Here is an 18,436-nt window from a genome sequence, read left to right as displayed (position 1 = left end):
GGTTTGGTGACAATCGGATTACCCAGGCCATTGAATTGAAGAGATACATTTCCTGTGCTCTATTTCTGTTAACTTTGGGGTGCACAGTTGAAGATTTTGCTAGGGGGCCCATTCAGTTCCTATTAGCATCTGTCAAGGAGGTGGTTCTGTTTTCTGCTTTGATAGCAAAGTTATGGAGCAGATGGATGGAGTCACATGTGGTGGAATTAACTTGAGAATTTTTTTGCACGTAATTTTATAATTCCCTTGTGAAGATTCCAGGATTAAATATACCCCTGATAAGATCTGTTTGTTGGAGGAAGCCCTGCGAGATGATATCCCCATGAAATTAAAACAATTTCTCTGGCACTTTTTGTTGGTGGCAGGAGAAAGCTGGGAGTATTGCTGCTGCTATGAAAAACCCTCACTTGCAAGATAAGGGGGAATAAATAGTTTTGATGCTGGGGATTTCCTTCTTTCTCTTCCTGAAGGGTTGAGGGTCTTATTTGGTTGGGGGTCAGTACCCTACCTGGTTATTCACCTGTTGTCGCTCTGCCCTTTTATTCTTGGAATCTGGGGCTCGGGAAAGGGGCATTTTGGGCAGAAGTTTCTTTATGATAGGGTGCTTGATGGGATAGTAGATGACGGCAGATAAAGACCCGAATGGTCCATCCAGTCTGCCCAACCTGATTCAATTTAAATTTTTTTTTTTTTTTTTTTCTTCTTAGCTATTTCTGGGCAAGAATCCAAAGCTCTACCCGATACTGTGCTTCGGTTCCTACTGCCAAAATCTCCGTTAAAACCTACTCCAGCCCATCTACACCCTCCCAGCCACTGAAGCCCTCCCCAGCCCATCCTCCACCAAACGGCCATACACAGACACAGACCGTGCAAGTCTGCCCAGTAGTTTTTTTTCTAGACCATCCCCCATCTCCTTGGCTCTGTATTGATTTGCCAATTGTGACTTTTGTGTGCAGTTTTATTTTTGGCATAGAATTTGTCTTGGTTTCTTGGCAAAAAAATCATATTTTTGAGGGAAAGAGGGTAATAAAAGGCATTCTTTCATGTCCTTCTCAAGCTATCTCTTGAGTGCTTCTCTTTTCAGTGGAGAATGAGTGGGAAGTCACACACGAGGGGTGCAGTCCTAAAAATAAAGGGGTGAAAAGGAAGAGGGCTGATGGTAGAGCAGTGGAAGTTGTTGGTAGGTTTTGTGGATGAGATGGCCATGTGGCACCCAGGCTAAGCCATATTTAGGCATGTGAAAGAAATAACAGCAGAGATGTCAAGTTACCCAGTTTCAGGCTGGAGACTTTCTGAGCAGTCCTGGTTTTGAAGACTTACATTCCAAAGCAGTGTGGGATTTGTACTGCTGATTCTGCCCATTGAAATTAACGCTGCAAGTTCCATAATGCACCAGGATGGGGTGGTCAGACATCCAGGACTGTCCCAAAATCTCTGGCTTGGAACTGAGTAACTTGACATCTCTGTACCAGGAAAGGCTTATCCCAAATAAACAATCCATTCTGCACATTAACACTTTGTCAGGGTCCTTGGATACTTCCTACCATTGAGGTCTTATGACAGTATTAAACTTTTGCTCTTTGGGCTAGCACAGTGGCCCGGTTCAGTGCTTGAGCTTGAGCTGGAGGTACAGCAGAGACGGCATTCACAGCCCTCAGGGCGAGGAGAGGGATTTGTGGTCATTATGAAAGTTCCAGATTGGGGGGTGGGCTCACAGTTTTAGGGTTCTGGAAGAAGTCCTGGTGCTTTCTTGTTACGACCATCACTAGTGCAGTGACCCAGTTTAGAAGCACTAGGTTGGGGGAAAGCAAAACCTAAAACAGAAAAAAAAATCCCAGGTAGTGGGCAAATGAAAGCTTATGGCACCAGGATCTCAGGGCCTTAAGAAAGGGCCATGAAGAAACTGGGGGGTAATCCAATGAAATATTCATGCCATTCCTGTGCAAAGTAGAGAGTGGTGGGAGTCGCAATGTGTCTGAGCCAGATGGATGGAGAGGAAGGTCGGGTGTGAAAGGATGAATCTCAGGAGTCTGTATGAATATCACGGACATATACAGGGCCAAAGAAAAAAGTAACCCCCTTTTGTTGTTTTCTCAGAAACCACGTGGAATTTCAATGTGAAGTTTTGTTTACAGCTTTATTTGTTGTTACTTTCTATGTACCAAATGAAATGAGATTATCTTTAAGAATGGCGAAGTTAGAGAATTTTTAGCTTAATCACCCAGTAATGTTTGCACTGTAAAACTACAATTTTTCGAAAAAAGAAAACAGAATACCAGCCTGTTAATGACAATACCACATAAATACCAATACCAATACCATACCATAAATGCCAAACAGAATACCAATACTATTAATGACAACATCACATAAATACGTGAAGTGGCATAATAAAAAAAGTTGGCAGTGTCTAAAGTCCATTCTTAAAAAATATATCCAAAATATTTCTTTTTTGAGAATAGTCTACTTCTATGTCCAGCCGTTTGATCGTCGTCCAGTCGTAAGTCGTCTATCTTTATACTACATTCTCATCCCAAAAATCATCCAAGTACAAAATACCTAGAAAACTACCTTTTGGAAGTGGGAGGGGTCAACAAAGTGATGGACTGGACACCCAGACGTGGCAACAAAGTAGTGGGGCACCTTACAGGGCACTGCCGTGAACTTCACATAAAGGGTGCCACATAAACATATCACCACCACTCCCTTGTAGGTCATGGTGAGCCCACCAACTCCCCTCCCAAAACCCTACTGTACTGCCATAAAGGTTTCATCTGCAGCCATAAGAACTATTGTGGTGGTAGACAGGTGGGTATAGTAGGTTTTGGGGGCATTTTGATGGGTGCACATTTTTCATCAGGGTCTTCCTCTCTATGGTTCACTGGTCCACTCCCCAGACTACTTAAGCCACCTATATGCATCTCTACTAGGCTTTCCTATGTCAGGTGCTGATGTTCTGGAGGCAGGTATGTATGTTTTTATTCCGATTTGTATGGAGAGGGGAGGGGGGATCATTGATCACTGGGACTGTACTTTATCCCTGTCTTGGTTATTTTCGATACCTTCTGGGCACTTAGACCAGTTTTTAGTTTGCCTAAGTCACAACATATAAGTTCCGTCTAGGCAGTCTGGTTAAACTTTCGATTATCGCTTCAGGACAACTAAGTCTAGGGTCAGCCCACCTCCCATCCTTACTACTCCTCAAAAGACACCCCTTTTTACTCTGGGCACACAGCAGCAGTGAAAAGGCCTAAGCTGCTTTTAGATACGTCTAAAACCCATTTCGATTATTGGCACTTGGACGACCTGTCTTTTAGGTCATCCAAGTACTGATTTAGGCGGGTTTTTAGACTTTTTTCCATTTTGATTATGAATCTCTAGATGTCTTTCAATTGACTTGTCATCTGGGTGATTTTGAGATCTTTTTCCTCTGTTTAGAGAAAATAATACATCATTCTAGCATTGAGTTGTTCATACATTCCTGGTCCCTTTGGGCATTAAGAGTTTGAACACAGTTTTGAATGTTTCCAGTTGATATTTCAGTTTGCACGGCAAAATTATCATTTGAAAAAAGAAAACAGCAATAAAAATTATTACTAATTCAAACAAATACGACCATGTCACACCACTTCTACAAAAAGCACATTGGTTACCAATATCGTACAGAATTACTTATAAAATTGCACGGATAACCTTTAAAATCCGACAAAGTAACGCACCAATATTTCTGGATCGTCTTTTGATACCATATTCTCCATTTAGGACACTTTGATCAACAGAACAATATTTACTGACTATCCCTTCTTTAAAAGTAATAGGTACTAGGAGATCTGGAACAATCTACCAAACTACTTACATGGTGAACCCTCATTAGAAAAATTCAAAAGTTCTTTAAAAAGTTTCTTGTATAAAGACGCTTTCAAGACATAGATAAGATAACTCATCTACCACTAAGGGCTCCTTTTACAAAGGCATGTTAGGGCCTTAACGCGCGGAATAGCGCATGCTAAAATGCCACGCACGCAAGCCGCGCACTTATCTGGTGCATGCGCTAAAAACGCTAACGCACCTTTGTAAAAGGAGCCCTAAATCTTATGCTCTAATACTTAATCTTAGTCGGACCCTATGTATAGGTGGCAAACTTTTCCTACCTTCTCTTCTATGCTTATCCATTTTCTTATACTTACTCCTTGTCACCCTCCAGATGTCTTCTCCTTAAATGTTTATTTTCTTTAAAGATTGTAGTTCATCCCCCTCCCCTTTTCTATCGGTAATTAAATTTGGACGTATATATTTGATGTTCATTTGTAATACAACTGTGTTATTTTTGTCCCCTATTTTTAAATTGTTATACGCATTGAAGTACTAGACATGGCTTGAAACTTGAAACTTGGGGCTCCTTTTACAAAGCCGCGCTAGTGGTTTAACGCGTGGAATAGCACGCGCTAAACCAAGGGCTGCGCTAGCCGCTACCGCCTCCTCTTGAGCTGGCGGTAGTTTTTCGGTCAGCGCATGATGAAAAGTCACGCGCATTAAACCCGCTAGTGCAGCTTTGTAAAAGGAGCCCTTGAAACTTCACACCATTTGTGATGCATAGATGCACTGTAGAGAGTCACACTCAGTGGTGCTGAGTGAGTCTAGACACGTCTAAATAATTAGACGTCCTTTACAGAATTGCCTTTTAGATGTCTACACAACGTCTATAACGTTATCACACAGGGTAAAGGCAGGGGAGGGTCATTAGGGTGGGCAGACTGGATGGGCCGTGGCCCTTATCTGCCGTCAATTTCTATGTTTCTATGTCTCCTTATTATGTCATTAGAATGGCGATTTTATGCTGTTTTTCATTAAAATTGTGTGCAGTGAAATGCTGGCACCACTATTATATTTTATTTATCTTTTAATTGGGTGTTTTTTGTTTTTTTTAGTTTGCTTTTGTCATGGGGAGCAGAATGGGATTTGAACCAACAATGTTAGGGTGTTAAGGCTGTAGCTTTAACCATTGCACCACATGCTCTCAGAAAGTAAACTGCATGTCAATTCCAAAGCCAAGCTTATATCCTCCTGATTTACAAGCTGTCATATCAAACATGTATATTGAACACTTGTCCAATTCCTCTTTTGGCCTCTATATTTTTCAAAGTACATGAAAAAAATCTATAGATATATTAGTAAGAGGACTGCTAGCATAAGCACGAGTTGGGAGCTAGATAGGCTTCAGTTAGGTGGACATGACTTAGGCGTCCTCATATAGGTAAACGGGGTTTCTATTTTTTATGTTTAATAATGCATTATTTAAGCAAAGCACATGAATAAAATGTATATATTGCATACTAAAGCTTCTATTTTTTAATGTCAAGATTGTGCATCAGACACATCATTTGCTCTGAAGGATAGCTATTCCATGGGTAGTGTATTTCCTTTTATGTTTTTAACCTTTTAGAAATGAAGTTTAGTATGATATATATATATCTATATCTATATATATCATGTGCTTTGCATTACTAATGCATTATTAAACATCTTTTCTATTATTATCAAATAGGAATCCTCTTTAGCCCCAAAATAGAAGTTTAATATGCAATATATATATATTTTTTGATGTGCTTTGATTGAGTAATGCATTATTAAACATATTTGAGCTTAATATCAACATGGAGTCCTCTAAAACCCCAAAATAAAGGTCCCGTTCACCTATAAACAGATACCTAACTGATGCCTAAGTCACATCCACCTGACTAGTGTCTACCTAGCGCTCAGCTCACGCTCAAAAGTAGACCTGGTTTTGCAACGTCTATATTGTAGGCGTTAGCTAGATGCTTTCGGGCGCTGAGCAGCATACAATTCTGTAAATGGACATCCAAACTGAAGCCATGTCCATGCCTACTTTTTAGGCGCAGCTTTTTCTGAGGGACATCCACGAAATTATGGATGTTTATTTGTGCAGCATTTAGTCATTTATTTATTAAAAGGAGCCCAGAACGGGTTACAAGAGTGCATTCATGTTCTTACATTCCTATGTTCTTATGTTAATAGCTTTTCTTAGCAGGTGGGTGCATCTTTGATTGTTGAAGAATGTGGTACTAATTATGGTTATGTTTGCGGTGGCATGCGAGTTTTAGTGAAATTCTGTTTGGTGTATTAGGTGGTGTCTTTGAGATCCATCCGTCAGTGGTGTAGACATGGGTCGTTAAAGAGCTGGGTTTGTAAAGAGGAAGGTTTTCACGGCTTTCCTGAAGTTCCAAAGACTGTCTAGTGATCTAATGGATGGGGGGATGATGTGCCCTAATCTAGGTAAGTAATGAGAATAAGAGCATCTTCTGGCTGTCTCAGACACGAGTGAGCGGCCAGGTGGCAGGATCAGCCGTTTTTCTGTTTGAGATCTCAGTGATTGGTTGGGGTGACGTAAATTTGTACTTTTGATGCTATGTAGTTTGATGTCATCTTGTGGAAAGTTTTGAAGGCTAACCCCAAGGCTTTAAAAGCACATTGTTTTTGGATGGGCAGCCAGTGCATGGAAGTTAGTGCAGGGATGACGTGGTCACGGAAGACCAGGTTTTTTAGGAGTCAGATTGCGGCGTTTCGCACTCTTTGGAGAGAGGAGAGTGTTTTTGCTGGTAGGCCCACTAGTAGAGCGGGATAATACAAACGTGTATCTGGATATAGGGACACTGGATCATCTGCTGTTTTATTGTCCCTTGATACTTAAATTTTGGAGATCTATATGAAGTCAAATCAATATGATATTGGGAGTCCCATTATCATTGTCATATGATGTAGTGTTGTTTGGAACATTATTAATCCCCAAGAGTCCAATCAATGCAAATCAGAATAGATTGCTACTCATTATGACAGGAGTTGCTATGCAGCTTATGAAAAACTGTAAAAATTGGGATAGAACATAAGAATATAAAAATTGCCACTGCTGAGTCAGACCAGAGGTCCATCATGCCCAGCAGTCCGCTCACGCGGCGGCCCTCTGGTCTAAGACCAGCACCCTAACTGAGACTAGCCCTACCAGCGCACGTTCTTGTTCAACAGAAACTTGTCTAACTTTGTCTTGAATCCTTGGAGGTTGTTTTCCCCTATAACAGCCTCTGGAAGGGCGTTCCAACTTTCTACCACTCTCTGGGTGAAGAAGAACTTCCTTACGTTTGTACGGAATCTATCCCCTTTCAATTTTAGATAGTGCTCTCTTGTTCTCCCTACCTTGGAGAGGGTGAACAACCTGTCCTTATCTAGTAAGTCTATCCCCTTCAGTACCTTGAATTATAACTTTTGGTGGGAAACCTTATATCAAGTTTAGAAGTTTGAACGTATGAATTCGATACAATTGGGACACTATAATAAATTAAAAGAAATTTGGGATCCATTAACAAAATTTTGTAAGACTTGATTATTAGTATTTCCCTTTGATTTCTGATTTAATGTTAGACACATCCAGGAAGGGTGGGTGGTATGTACTTATTTTATCATTTGATTGTAATGAGTGCTGTTTATTGTATCAGTTGTTTGTTTACTTGTTGCACTTTGTATTGGCTTTTTAAAAATAATAAAAAATATTTTTTAAAAAAGAAAAAGACAGACAAAAAACAACAAACAAACACATACAGTAGCTGGGCAAACCACTTTCTGAAAAATAAGCACAGATGCACGTTAGTTGGCAGAGGTAATAGAAGGATGAAGACACTAATTTTGCTACATGATCTGAGAGCGACAGATTTGAGTCGAGAATCACTCCTAGGCTGCGGACGTTGTCTTTGGCTGTGAGGGTGTCATTTCCCCAAGAAAGAGATGGGAGGTGTCCTTGTGTATCCAGAGAAGTTCTGTTTTTGATGCCTTGAGCTGTAGTTTATTTGTAGTCATCCAGTTTTTTATTTCTGTTAGGCAGCAGTGGAGATTTTGCATCTCGGTGTTGACCTAGGGGAAGGTAAAGCTGTATGTCGTCTGCATACGAGTGGATTTTGATTTGGTATTTTTCTGCGATGTCAAGTCCTGGTTTGACATATATAGGTTGCATAGGAGTGAGGATAGTAATGCACCCTGGGGCACTCCGTAGCAGAGAGATTTTGGTTCTGTTAAGGAGGGTTCCAGTAGTACTTTCTGAGACCTAAGTTCTAATTAATGCTTGTTAAAGTCATTAATTGGGCTTATTATCCACTTTGGACACCTAAGTCGATGGAGGTCCGCATTGTGGATGCCGGAAGTTAGACGTCCTTTACAGAATCTAGGCCTTTGAGCATTCATAGTGACAGCGAAATTCTGACACATGGTTAATTGTATCATATGAATTACATTATTGTACTGTGTTTTAGCTTGAACAAGTTTCATGTACAAAAATCACTAGGTAGTAACACTAAAATGTTTGCAAAGTGGCACTTAACGAAATAAGATTGCACTCTTTTCAGCTACAGTGGCAAAGTAACGCTTAGAATTTAAGAAGCTGGTTGGATGGGCTGAGGACTTTTCAGCACCCCGTTGTAGGTCTCAGGTGGCATAATTGACCTATCAGTACTATCTAGGCCAGGGGTGGGCAACTCCGGTTTTCAGGATATCCACAATGAATATTCATGGGAGAGATTTGCATACAGATGTCTCATGAATATTCATTGTGGATACCCTGAAAACCTGACTGGCAGGGGAGCCCCCCCCTGGACAGGTTTGGAAATCATGTCCTAATCCAGTGGTTCCCAACCCTGTCCTGGAGGAACACCAGGCCAATCGGGTTTTCAGGCTAGCCCTAATGAATATGCATGAAGCAAATTTGCATGCCTATCACTTCCATCATATACAAATCTCTCTCATGCATATTCATTAGGGCTAGCCTGAAAACCCGATTGGCCTGGTGTTCCTCCAGGACAGGGTTGGGAATCACTGTCCTAATCCATTACTTGTCTTGTTTATCTTGGATAGATTGTAAGCTCTGTCTAGCAAGGACTGTCTCTTATGTGCTTGTGTACAGTGCTGTGTACATGTAGTAATGCTACAGGCATGATAAGTAGTAGAAGCAAGACCAAGGAACAGATTGAGAGGCACTCAATCCTTCCGTGCTGTGCAAAGATAATAAGGACCTCTGAGAACTTTCTGCTCTTAGTTTTAATTACCGTACTGGATGTGTTTGCATGCATCCTGAGCACTTGGCAGTGAGACAAAAGTTGAAATGAACACCTAGGGCCCTGTTTCTGGTGAGGGCTCCCTTGGACTATGGCTCCACAAGACACAGATGAGCGTGTTTCCTGTTTGATCAGTAGCACATCCTCCTTTGCCTCTTCTCTCCTAGGTCTACAGCACTTACTCCAATGACGAATATGATCGGAGGAATGAGGACGTGGACCCCATGGCGGCCTCGGCGGAGTACGAGCTGGAGAAGCGGGTGGAGAGACTGGAACTGTTCCCTGTGGAACTGGAGAAAGGTAGGTGACTTGAGACGGGGAGAGAGTGTCGAGGGTAGAGGAGGGGCTGAAGGTAGAACATGCCGGGTATTGCCACTCTGGTGGAATGGTCAGGAGTTGGAGGATGTATAATGGGGTGCGGTGTATTACAGGAAATTTATATAAGGGAAGAATAGAAATAATACCTAAATCTCAAAAAAGTCCACTCTCCTAATGTCAGGAAGCCAGTAAAGACCAGATAGTTAGAAAAATAAACAAAATGGAGAAAAATACCTCAGTTCAAGCCACAAAAGGCTACAGAAACACTAAAACACAAGTACATACATAATTCCCCTGAAATTCATGGGGGTTACATTCCAGGAGCACCCACAAACTTCGAAAACCCATGCATATTAGATGTGGGAGAGGGCTGCAGGGGCGGTGGCTCGCCACTTTGCTTGCTTTTTTTTTTTTTTTTTTAACTTGGATCGCGCCAGAGGTGCCGAGGACTTCTTCCTGTCTGCAGTTTGTCCGCCAATCTGCTCTGCCTCCTGCTGTCTTGTGTTTTCGGGACGTTCTCCAGAGTCATTGTAGTCTTAAAAACACACACAGGAAAATTCCGCAAATGACTGAGTCTGCGAATTCAGAACCATGAGTTTGCGGGGGTATACTGTATACTAATACAACCACAAGTGATGTATTTTTTTTTTTTTTGGCGCTGTTAAGTTTATGCTGACTTTGTGGAATTTTGAAGTACAGTAAAACCTTGGATTGCAAGTAACTTGGTTTGCAAGTGTTTTGAAAGACAAGCAAAACATTTTATAAAATGTTAACTTGATATACAAGCAAAGTCTTGCAAAACAAGTACTTACAGTATACACACATCACAACTGAGCCAATTCTAAACGAGCAAAGTCTTGCTTTACGAGTACATATAGTATACATACGTCACATCATCACAACTGAGCTGATGGTTCTTCTCTCTCTGATGCTGCGGAAGTATAGTGACTGTTCTAATGAGTGAGGTCTTGCAATACAAATACGTATAGTATTTTGTATTAGTTTTTGGGTTGTGGAACAAATCGTCTGAGTTTCCATTATTTCCTATGGGGCAATTTGCTTTGATATATGAGTGCTTTGGATTACAAGCATGCTTCTGGAACGAATTATGCTCACAAACCAAGGTTCTACTGTATTATTTGAAAAGCTCTGCAGTTCCCGATGTCTGATGAGGAGGGGACTTATGTATTCTTATAATGAAATAACAGGTGGAGTTGGGTTTTTTTTTGTGACTTATGACTGTTATGGGATCACTTGTGCTAGTCCATGTACTTGCGTTTCACTAGCCTTTTGCGGCTTGAACTTGGTTCTTGTTCTTATTTTTCTAACTATAGTGTTCCCCCGTGAATTTGCGGTTCGCGAATTGTGGACTCGCTCATTCGCGGTCTGCTCTGACCGCCCGGATCTTATGGTTGGGCGGTATATAAGAAATAAAATTATTATTAAAGTCGGGCTACACCAATCAGGAGCTGCGTGTCAAAGCAGCTCCTGATTGGTGTAGCCCAATTTTACTATAGGAAGAGGCGGTCGGAGCAGACCACGAGTGATTTTCTTCACCCGCTGGCACTTTAGCTACCTTCTCCTGCCTCTCTATCTGCCCTCTCCTGCCTCCCCTGCCTTTTGACAGGCGAAAAACCGCATTCGTGATTTTTCAAAATTTGCAGGGGTTCCTGGAACCGAACCTCCACAAATTTCGGAGGAGTACTGTATCTGGTCCTTACTGCCTTCCTGACATTAGAAGAGTGTGGACTTTTTTGAGATTTAGGTGTTGTGTCTTACCTCAGGGGACATGTCCATCATAGCATCTTTATTCTGTCACTGGCTCCTCTCTCCATTTTGCTTTGCCAGCAGAAACTTTGATTTACTTCTTCCTTGTCTCTTTAGCCTTGTTTACCTCTATATTATGAGAGGCACTGGAGATGTCAAATCCAACCGAATAGTCAGAAATCCTTTATTTGCAGTTTGTATCAAAGTTTAAAACAAGCAAAGTTCCAAAGACAAAGACCCGACTAGGATCCGAGTTATGGTGATACCATCGCCTTCCTCAGGGGACAGTTGTAAACGCGTTACCGTCTCTTCATCTAAAAGAAGCGCCAGTGTGAATGGGGAATACTGGTGTTCATTGGCATAGTAAGGGGGGGGTCTGTCCCGGGCGCCATCTTGGTGAGGGCACAGGCACCTCTCCTCCTCTCTGCTTCCTGTTCCTTCCCCGCCCCCCCTCCCACCGACTGCCGTTCCCCCATACCTCAGTAACATTCCTGGCGCGAGCAGCAACCCCCCAACCTTCTGTCACACCAGCGTCGGCTCTTCCTCTGATGTCACTTCCTGGATCTGCACCTAGCAGCTTGGGAGTTGCTGCTTGCACCAGGAATGTTACAGAGATACGGGGAAAATGAAGCGGTGCGCATGCTGCAGGAGGGGGCGGAGAAGGAGCATGGGCAGGGAAGGCGCAACACCGCTCTGGGTGCCTGTCACCCTCGCTACACCACTATTGGCCCAAGCAGATGAACATGAGCTGCCTATTTCCCTGCTGCATGGACAGGACAGAGGACTTCTTCAACTAGTGGGGTTTTGGGGATCCCCACTAGCCAAGATATTATTAATTTTAAAGTTGGGGAGAAGGGGTAGAGAGGAAATCTTTTGTTGGTCTAAGGGGGATGTACTAATCATTTTACCTCATCCCTATATTTGAGTTTTTCATTCCATCACTTGGGGGATTCCTTTCTTCGCTTGGTTTTTAGTGGAACCAACACATGGGGAATGAATGAATGTCTAGTTTGGGGTGTGGGGCCAAGAGAAGAGGATCGAGGTGAAAGGACTGGGGGACGTCTTGTGTTGCTAAGCCTTGTGGACCTCCTTCAGCATCTGGTGACCTTGAACTCTGTCCATTACAGACTCCGAGGGGCTTGGCATCAGTATTATTGGAATGGGTGCTGGTGCAGACATGGGACTGGAAAAACTGGGAATCTTTGTTAAAACTGTGACCGAAGGTGGAGCCGCCCATCGGGATGGAAGGTATAGTGAAAATAAATGTCATTCCAGTGGGGGGAGGGGGGAGGAAGGAAGAACGAATTAATCTATCAACTGTGGCTCCTCCCATTTTTGTCACTGTTTCAAGGTCAGGCTGAACCGTCCCACTTTCACCCCTCCATTACGCCCAGAGGCCTGTAAGTCTAGTTTTAACCAGAATAGGGATGCCAGGGTGAAAGCAGGTCCAGCACTAGCCTCTCCAGAAGGGATGTAGAGAACTTTTTCTGCTTGCCTAGCTGGGACAGAGAAAGACTTTTTTGAGTCACTCCGCCTAGCAATAAATGGGCTGAGGGTGCTGCTAGTCCCTGGGGTTATTTTCCTACCTGATCTGTTTTGTTTTGTTTTTTATTTTCTATTTTTAATGACTGTTTTATTATTATTAGGATATGAGATGTTAGTCAATCGCTGGGAAGGGTGGTGTATTTCAAAAGATCAGTGGAAACAGAAGTGGAAATCTCTGTGGGTGTGTGCATTTTCTGAGCTGCATTGCAGTTCTATGTTTTACTGACGTGGCTACATAGAGAATCTGCCGTGTGCAAACTGGACATTGTAGGAAGAGAGAGGTCAATAATCAGTGGCACTTATTGGGCAAGAGTAGTTTCTGCCCAATAGCATTATCTGGATAGTTAAAACTGACCATCTTGATGCCAGGGTAGAGCCAGGATAACTCCAGTTAAAGGCACAGTTCAGCAAAAACAACAGCTGTCCTAACTTTATGTGCTACTGGTCTAAATGTTGCTGGTACCATGATAAGTGCCAGTAGCCGCTTTATATCTGGGTATTCAGTGCTGGTAGCCAGGTATGGCCCAGAGCCGAATATTCCAACTTAAAATCACCATGACCACTGGAGTTTAGATGACCACTGCCTGCTAGCTTAACTTACGGGTTGGCGATGTCATGGCCTGGGCATTTGGCGCCCTGGGCTGGATCCTCACCTGCTCCATAAGTTAAGCCGGCCCTCCTTGCGGGGTGCACCGTTTGCTGCTATCTCTAGGCAGTCCTATGCAGTCCTATCCCCTCAGTCTCCCTTTATTGAGCGTAGAAGCCCTTTTCTGGCCTGTTAAGTTGCTGCATACAGTTTGTGTCCCAGTAGGGATTTGCTGTGTGTTCCTGCTTGATGGTAAATGCCAGGGGAAGGAAACCCATCACAATTGGAAATGAAGCCCTGAGCGAGATTAATTATGCGAACAGGAACCGTGAGCTGCAGACAGAGCTGGAAAGGAAAGGGAAAGGGGGGGCCTTTCTGTGGTTACAATCTGGTTATTTTGTAGCTGGGGCAATGGAGGGGGGAAAGGCTGCATTTGAGCTGGGGTGTCAGGGCCTAAAGTTATTTGTGGAGAGCAGGGGGATGGGCCTGGTTTTCTTAATGTGGAGAAATGTAAAGTCTTGCATATAGGAAAACAGGAACCTGATGTACAGCTATACGATGGGAGGGCTGGTAATGGGTGAAAGTAGCCTAGAGAGGGACTTAGGGGTACTGGTGGACAAAACAATGAAGCCGTCGGCACAGTGCGCAGCAGCCTCTAAGAAAGACGAATAGAATGCTAGGTATAATCAAGAAAGGTATTACAACCAGAACGAAGGAAGTTATCCTGCCGTTGTATCGGGCGATGGTGCGCCCGCATCTGGAGTACTGCGTCCAGTATTGGTCGCTGTAGTTAAAGAAGGATATGGCGATACTCGAGAGGGTACAGAAAAAAGAGCAACGAGATTGATAAAAGGTATGGAAAACCTTTCATATGCTGAAAGACTAGAGAAACTGGGGCTCTTTTCCCTAGAGAAGCGGAGGCTTAGAGGGGACATGATAGAGACTTACAAGATCATGAAGGGCATAGAGAAAGTGGAGAGGGACAGATAATTCAAACTTTCGAATACTACAAGAACGAGAGGACATTTGGAAAAGTTAAGAGGGGCCAGATTCAGAACCAATGCTAGGAAGTTCTTCTTCACCCAGAGAGTGGTGGACACCTGGAATGCGCTTCCAGAGGGTGTGATAGGTCAGAGTACGGTTTTGGAGTTCAAAAAGGGATTAGATGATTTCCTGGAGGAAAAGGGGATAGAAGGGTATAGATAGAGGATTACTATACAGGTCCTGGACCTGATGGGCTGCCACGTGAGCGGACTGCTGGGCATGATGGACCTCTGGTCTGACCCAGCGGAGGCATTGCTTATGTTCTTAGTTACCAATTTGTACTTATGAATACAGTACAGTCTTGAATATCCATCCTTCACAAATCCAACTATCCAGCATATCCGCCTCTCCCCCCCCCCCACCATCACATCATCTTGTTGCCATTGAGAAGATGGCTTTATATGTTGCAAGGAAACTATGTTTCTTTGAGCTGAGACCATGCTTTTTCAGTAAGTGCCACAATTTTTGGACCTAGGTCTTTATTTTTGCTTGTTCTTTATGCATAAAGTATGTTTTCTGTTCATTTGTTTAAGGGATTACCATTGTTTTCCATATTACCTGACTTATCCAACAATGAGTTGGTTCCATAAACATCGGTTAATCCAGACTTTACTGTATTATACATTTTTTATCAGTAGAAGGAAAGTGTTGTCTTTTAATGCCGCCCTAGCCTAGTGAGACCAGTTCATTTCTGCCCTGAATTCAGTCTACAATATCTACCTTCTTTTTTTCCTCCAATCCCTCCCCTCCAAGGAGAGATTAAGGGGTGCCTTCCTCTCTACTCTGTCACCCTCTCTCCTTAGTGCCAGGACGTGCCCCTTGACTCCTGTCACCCTCACTCCTTGCTACGAGGACACACTCCTGTCACCTTCTCTTTCTCCTTAGTTCTGAGATATTCCCAAAGTTCAGTAGGCATCATAAAATGGAAGACAATTTTTCACTCTAAAAATTGTATCTTGGCACATGGTTTGTGAGTATGCAGAATCTGTGGGCACGTGGATTGTGCGTGTACAGTATCTTTGTGTGCACATGGATTGTGTCTGTGCATGTGTATTGTGCATTGACAGTATCTTTGTGTGCACATGGATTGTGTCTGTGCATGTGTATTGTGCATTGACAGTATCTTTGTGTGCACATGGATTGTGTCTGTGCATGTGTATTGTGCATTGACAGTATCTTTGTGTGCACATGGTTTGGGCTTGGGCAGTGAATGTGACTCTTCTGTCTCTGTGTGTTTCTGTGCACTGGTTTTTATGCAGGTTTACTTTCACTTCAGGTTTCCTCTTGAGTATTTTTGCCATTTTTTAACCACATCTGGTTTTTTTGTGCCCAGCTGCTGCCTCCTCCCCCCCAGGGATTCCGACAGCTGCATATTATTTGCTGTATCTGCCCCCTAGCTTTATTTGCATTGATGTGAGGGGTTTGTTTTGTACAATTACTCACAGAGTTGTCAGTTTTGTAGAGACTGAGCTGGGACAGGGTATTAGCCGAACAGTTTATGAAATGGCCAGTGTGATACAGCAAAGACATATGTCAGATCCATCTAAAAAAGTGACTAGATAGTTACATTATGCTCTGTATTAGGTCTTGGTACAACCTTGTCAGGAATCCTGAACTCAGTCACTAGCTACCAGAAAGACACAGGTGAAGTGTAGCAAAGTTTTATAAGAGGGCAGTTGGAATCTAAAGGGACTGTGGAAAAGGGAGGATATGAGAGCAGCCTATAATTAAAGAGAGCTCTATGTAGTCTTAGATGAATGAAGCAAATAAAATTTATAGAACTAGGAGGGAGGGATTTGCTGGGTCAGGCCTAAGGTTTAAGCCTGGGAAAACGCTGTCTGGTTCAGATGCTAAGAAACTGCTTTAATCTAGTGTTTTGATCTAACTGAAACTCCATCGAGATTTCCAAATCTGCATTGAAGATCTGTTCCTATCTGCATTAACACTGACACTGCACGTACGATATCGGACACTTGAAAAGGGTTAATGTGTCAGATAGTGTCTCTTACAAGAGGGAACGGGTCTGAGCTGTCAGGGAGCTGCATCCCATCCCAGTGCTTTGGGGGATGCTGGAATAATTCCACTGACTTTGCTCTTCTTCCTTGTTCTCCTGCTGTGTTTTAGGATCCAGGTTAATGATCTGATTGTGGAGGTGGATGGGACCAGCTTGGTTGGAGTCACACAGAGCTTTGCAGCATCCGTGCTGAGGAACACCAAAGGCCGTGTCCAGTAAGAGAGTGATACATCTTTTTCTTTAGATATGAAGGATGGGGGTGTAGGACTAGGAGAGGGAGTGTATTTCCTGAACATATATACCAAGGCCTTTGGAAATACACACTGAAGCATCATGAGACGGTCTCTGCTCTGCTCCTGCCCCTTTTCCTCCATTCCTTCTTTCTCTCTGCTCCCTATCCCTTCTTTTCTGATGGGCCGTATAAAGTGGCCATTAGATCAGTAAGTAGCGACCTCTCCTCACTCATAACCTGAAGCAAATCCCTTAACCATCCTGTGCTCAGAGCTTACAAGCTTTTGTGGGGTGTGGGATTGCGTTTACGGGAGGTACCAATCCAGACTGAAATGTGTGTAGTCCAAGCTTATCAAATGATGCTGTAACTTGTACTTTCCAAAACAACATTTTTACTATGCTTTAACACACTTGCTAAGAACTTAGATGCCGTTGTTAAGGAATTAGGATTCTAAATTGGTCCCTTTGAAAACTGAGGCCCCAATGCACAATGTTCCAACACCACGGTAAAAAAACAAACAAACCCTGGTGGGAACAATTTTTCCTGTCCGGGTGATGCTCAGCACAAATATGAGTTGCATGTAAATTATATGCATGCTATTTGTGTGGAACAGCTCCAGTAAAAGGGGCGAGAAACTGAGCCTGGCACTTGCTCAGAAGTGCAATCGTTAGGCACAGCTCCTCCTCCTCCTCCCCTTCCCTCCCCTCCAGTCACCTTAAAGCAAGCTCCTAGCAAAAAAACCCCAAAACAAAACAGAGCACTTTGCCACTGAACTGCACGCCATGGTCCCACTCCTCCCACTGTGCTCTCACAAAACAGGAAGCAATTTGCTGCTGCTGCCTCAGCCCCAGAACACAACTGCCTGCTGCTTTTTTAAAATATATAATGGGCACATGAATAACAGCTGTACCCATTAAAGAGAAAAAAAAAAAAGCCAGCAGCCCCTACTCTCCTTGGAAACCCTGATCTACTCAGCCACAAGACTCCCCAAAGCCGCTGCCAGCTTGGGGGCTTCCCCTGCTGGCACAGTAGATCGGGGCTTCCAAGGAGAGCAAGGGCTGCTCGCTTTTTTTTCCCCTAATGGACGCTGCTGTCCTGTCAGAAGGTTTTGCCCTGTAAAAGGGGGGCATTGCAAGGAGAGCTCCTTTAACAAAACTGTGGTATAGGTTTGTACTGCGGGCCAGCAAGGTAAATGAGCGTCTGAGCATTTATCTCACCGGCCCAGGATAGAAACGTCTACTGCATCTTTCTAAAAGCCTGATTATCTCCCAAGTCCATATAAACCTCCTCGATCATTGCGGTCGTTGACTTTGAATAGATTGATGCTACCATCTACTCATTTGGGGGTCCTTATACTAAGGCATGCTAAATGCTAATGTGCTAAACCGGCTAACATGCCTTAGTAAGAAGGGGTTGGTTAGGGCATATTTTTATTTATTTATTTATAACCTTGAAATAAAATTCACAAGAATACATCTTGCTGCATGAAACACAGAGAAGGAAAATAATTCAAGAAGGAAAAAAAGAAAATTTCTTATAATATAACCAAATCTTAATCCCCTTTATCCCAGGACAAGCAGGCAGGTATTCTCACTAGTGGGTGATGTCATCAGACAGAGCCCCGGTACGGACGTCTCACAAGCACGTGTTGCTTGTAGAAACTTAAAGTTTCTAGATGCCCGCACCGCGCATGCGCCGGTGCCTTCCTACCCGGAGATCCGGGCGTGTCTCCTCAGTTCTTTCTTTTCCGCGGAGCTGAGAAGTTCAACTTCTTCATGCGCTAGCTGAATTCAGTTAAATTTGCCTTCCTTGTCCGC

At 43.2% G+C, this 18,436-nt stretch overlaps 1 protein-coding gene across 1 annotated transcript in view; it reads left to right on the top strand.

The window, feature by feature from the left end:
- PPP1R9B (protein phosphatase 1 regulatory subunit 9B) overlaps positions 1 to 18,436 on the top strand; it is a 65,674-nt gene that overhangs the window by 17,764 nt on the left and 29,474 nt on the right. Inside the window, exons 2-4 of the mRNA XM_033918589.1 lie at positions 9,281 to 9,413; positions 12,326 to 12,446; positions 16,498 to 16,602. Of these exons, the coding sequence (XP_033774480.1) occupies positions 9,281 to 9,413; positions 12,326 to 12,446; positions 16,498 to 16,602 (359 nt within the window). The remainder of the gene's footprint in view (positions 1 to 9,280; positions 9,414 to 12,325; positions 12,447 to 16,497; positions 16,603 to 18,436) is intronic.

The sequence above is a fragment of the Geotrypetes seraphini genome, chromosome 13, assembly GCF_902459505.1.
Source record: "Geotrypetes seraphini chromosome 13, aGeoSer1.1, whole genome shotgun sequence".
In the NCBI taxonomy this organism is placed as follows: Eukaryota; Metazoa; Chordata; class Amphibia; order Gymnophiona; family Dermophiidae; genus Geotrypetes; species Geotrypetes seraphini.
This window is presented reverse-complemented; position numbering and strand designations above follow the sequence as displayed.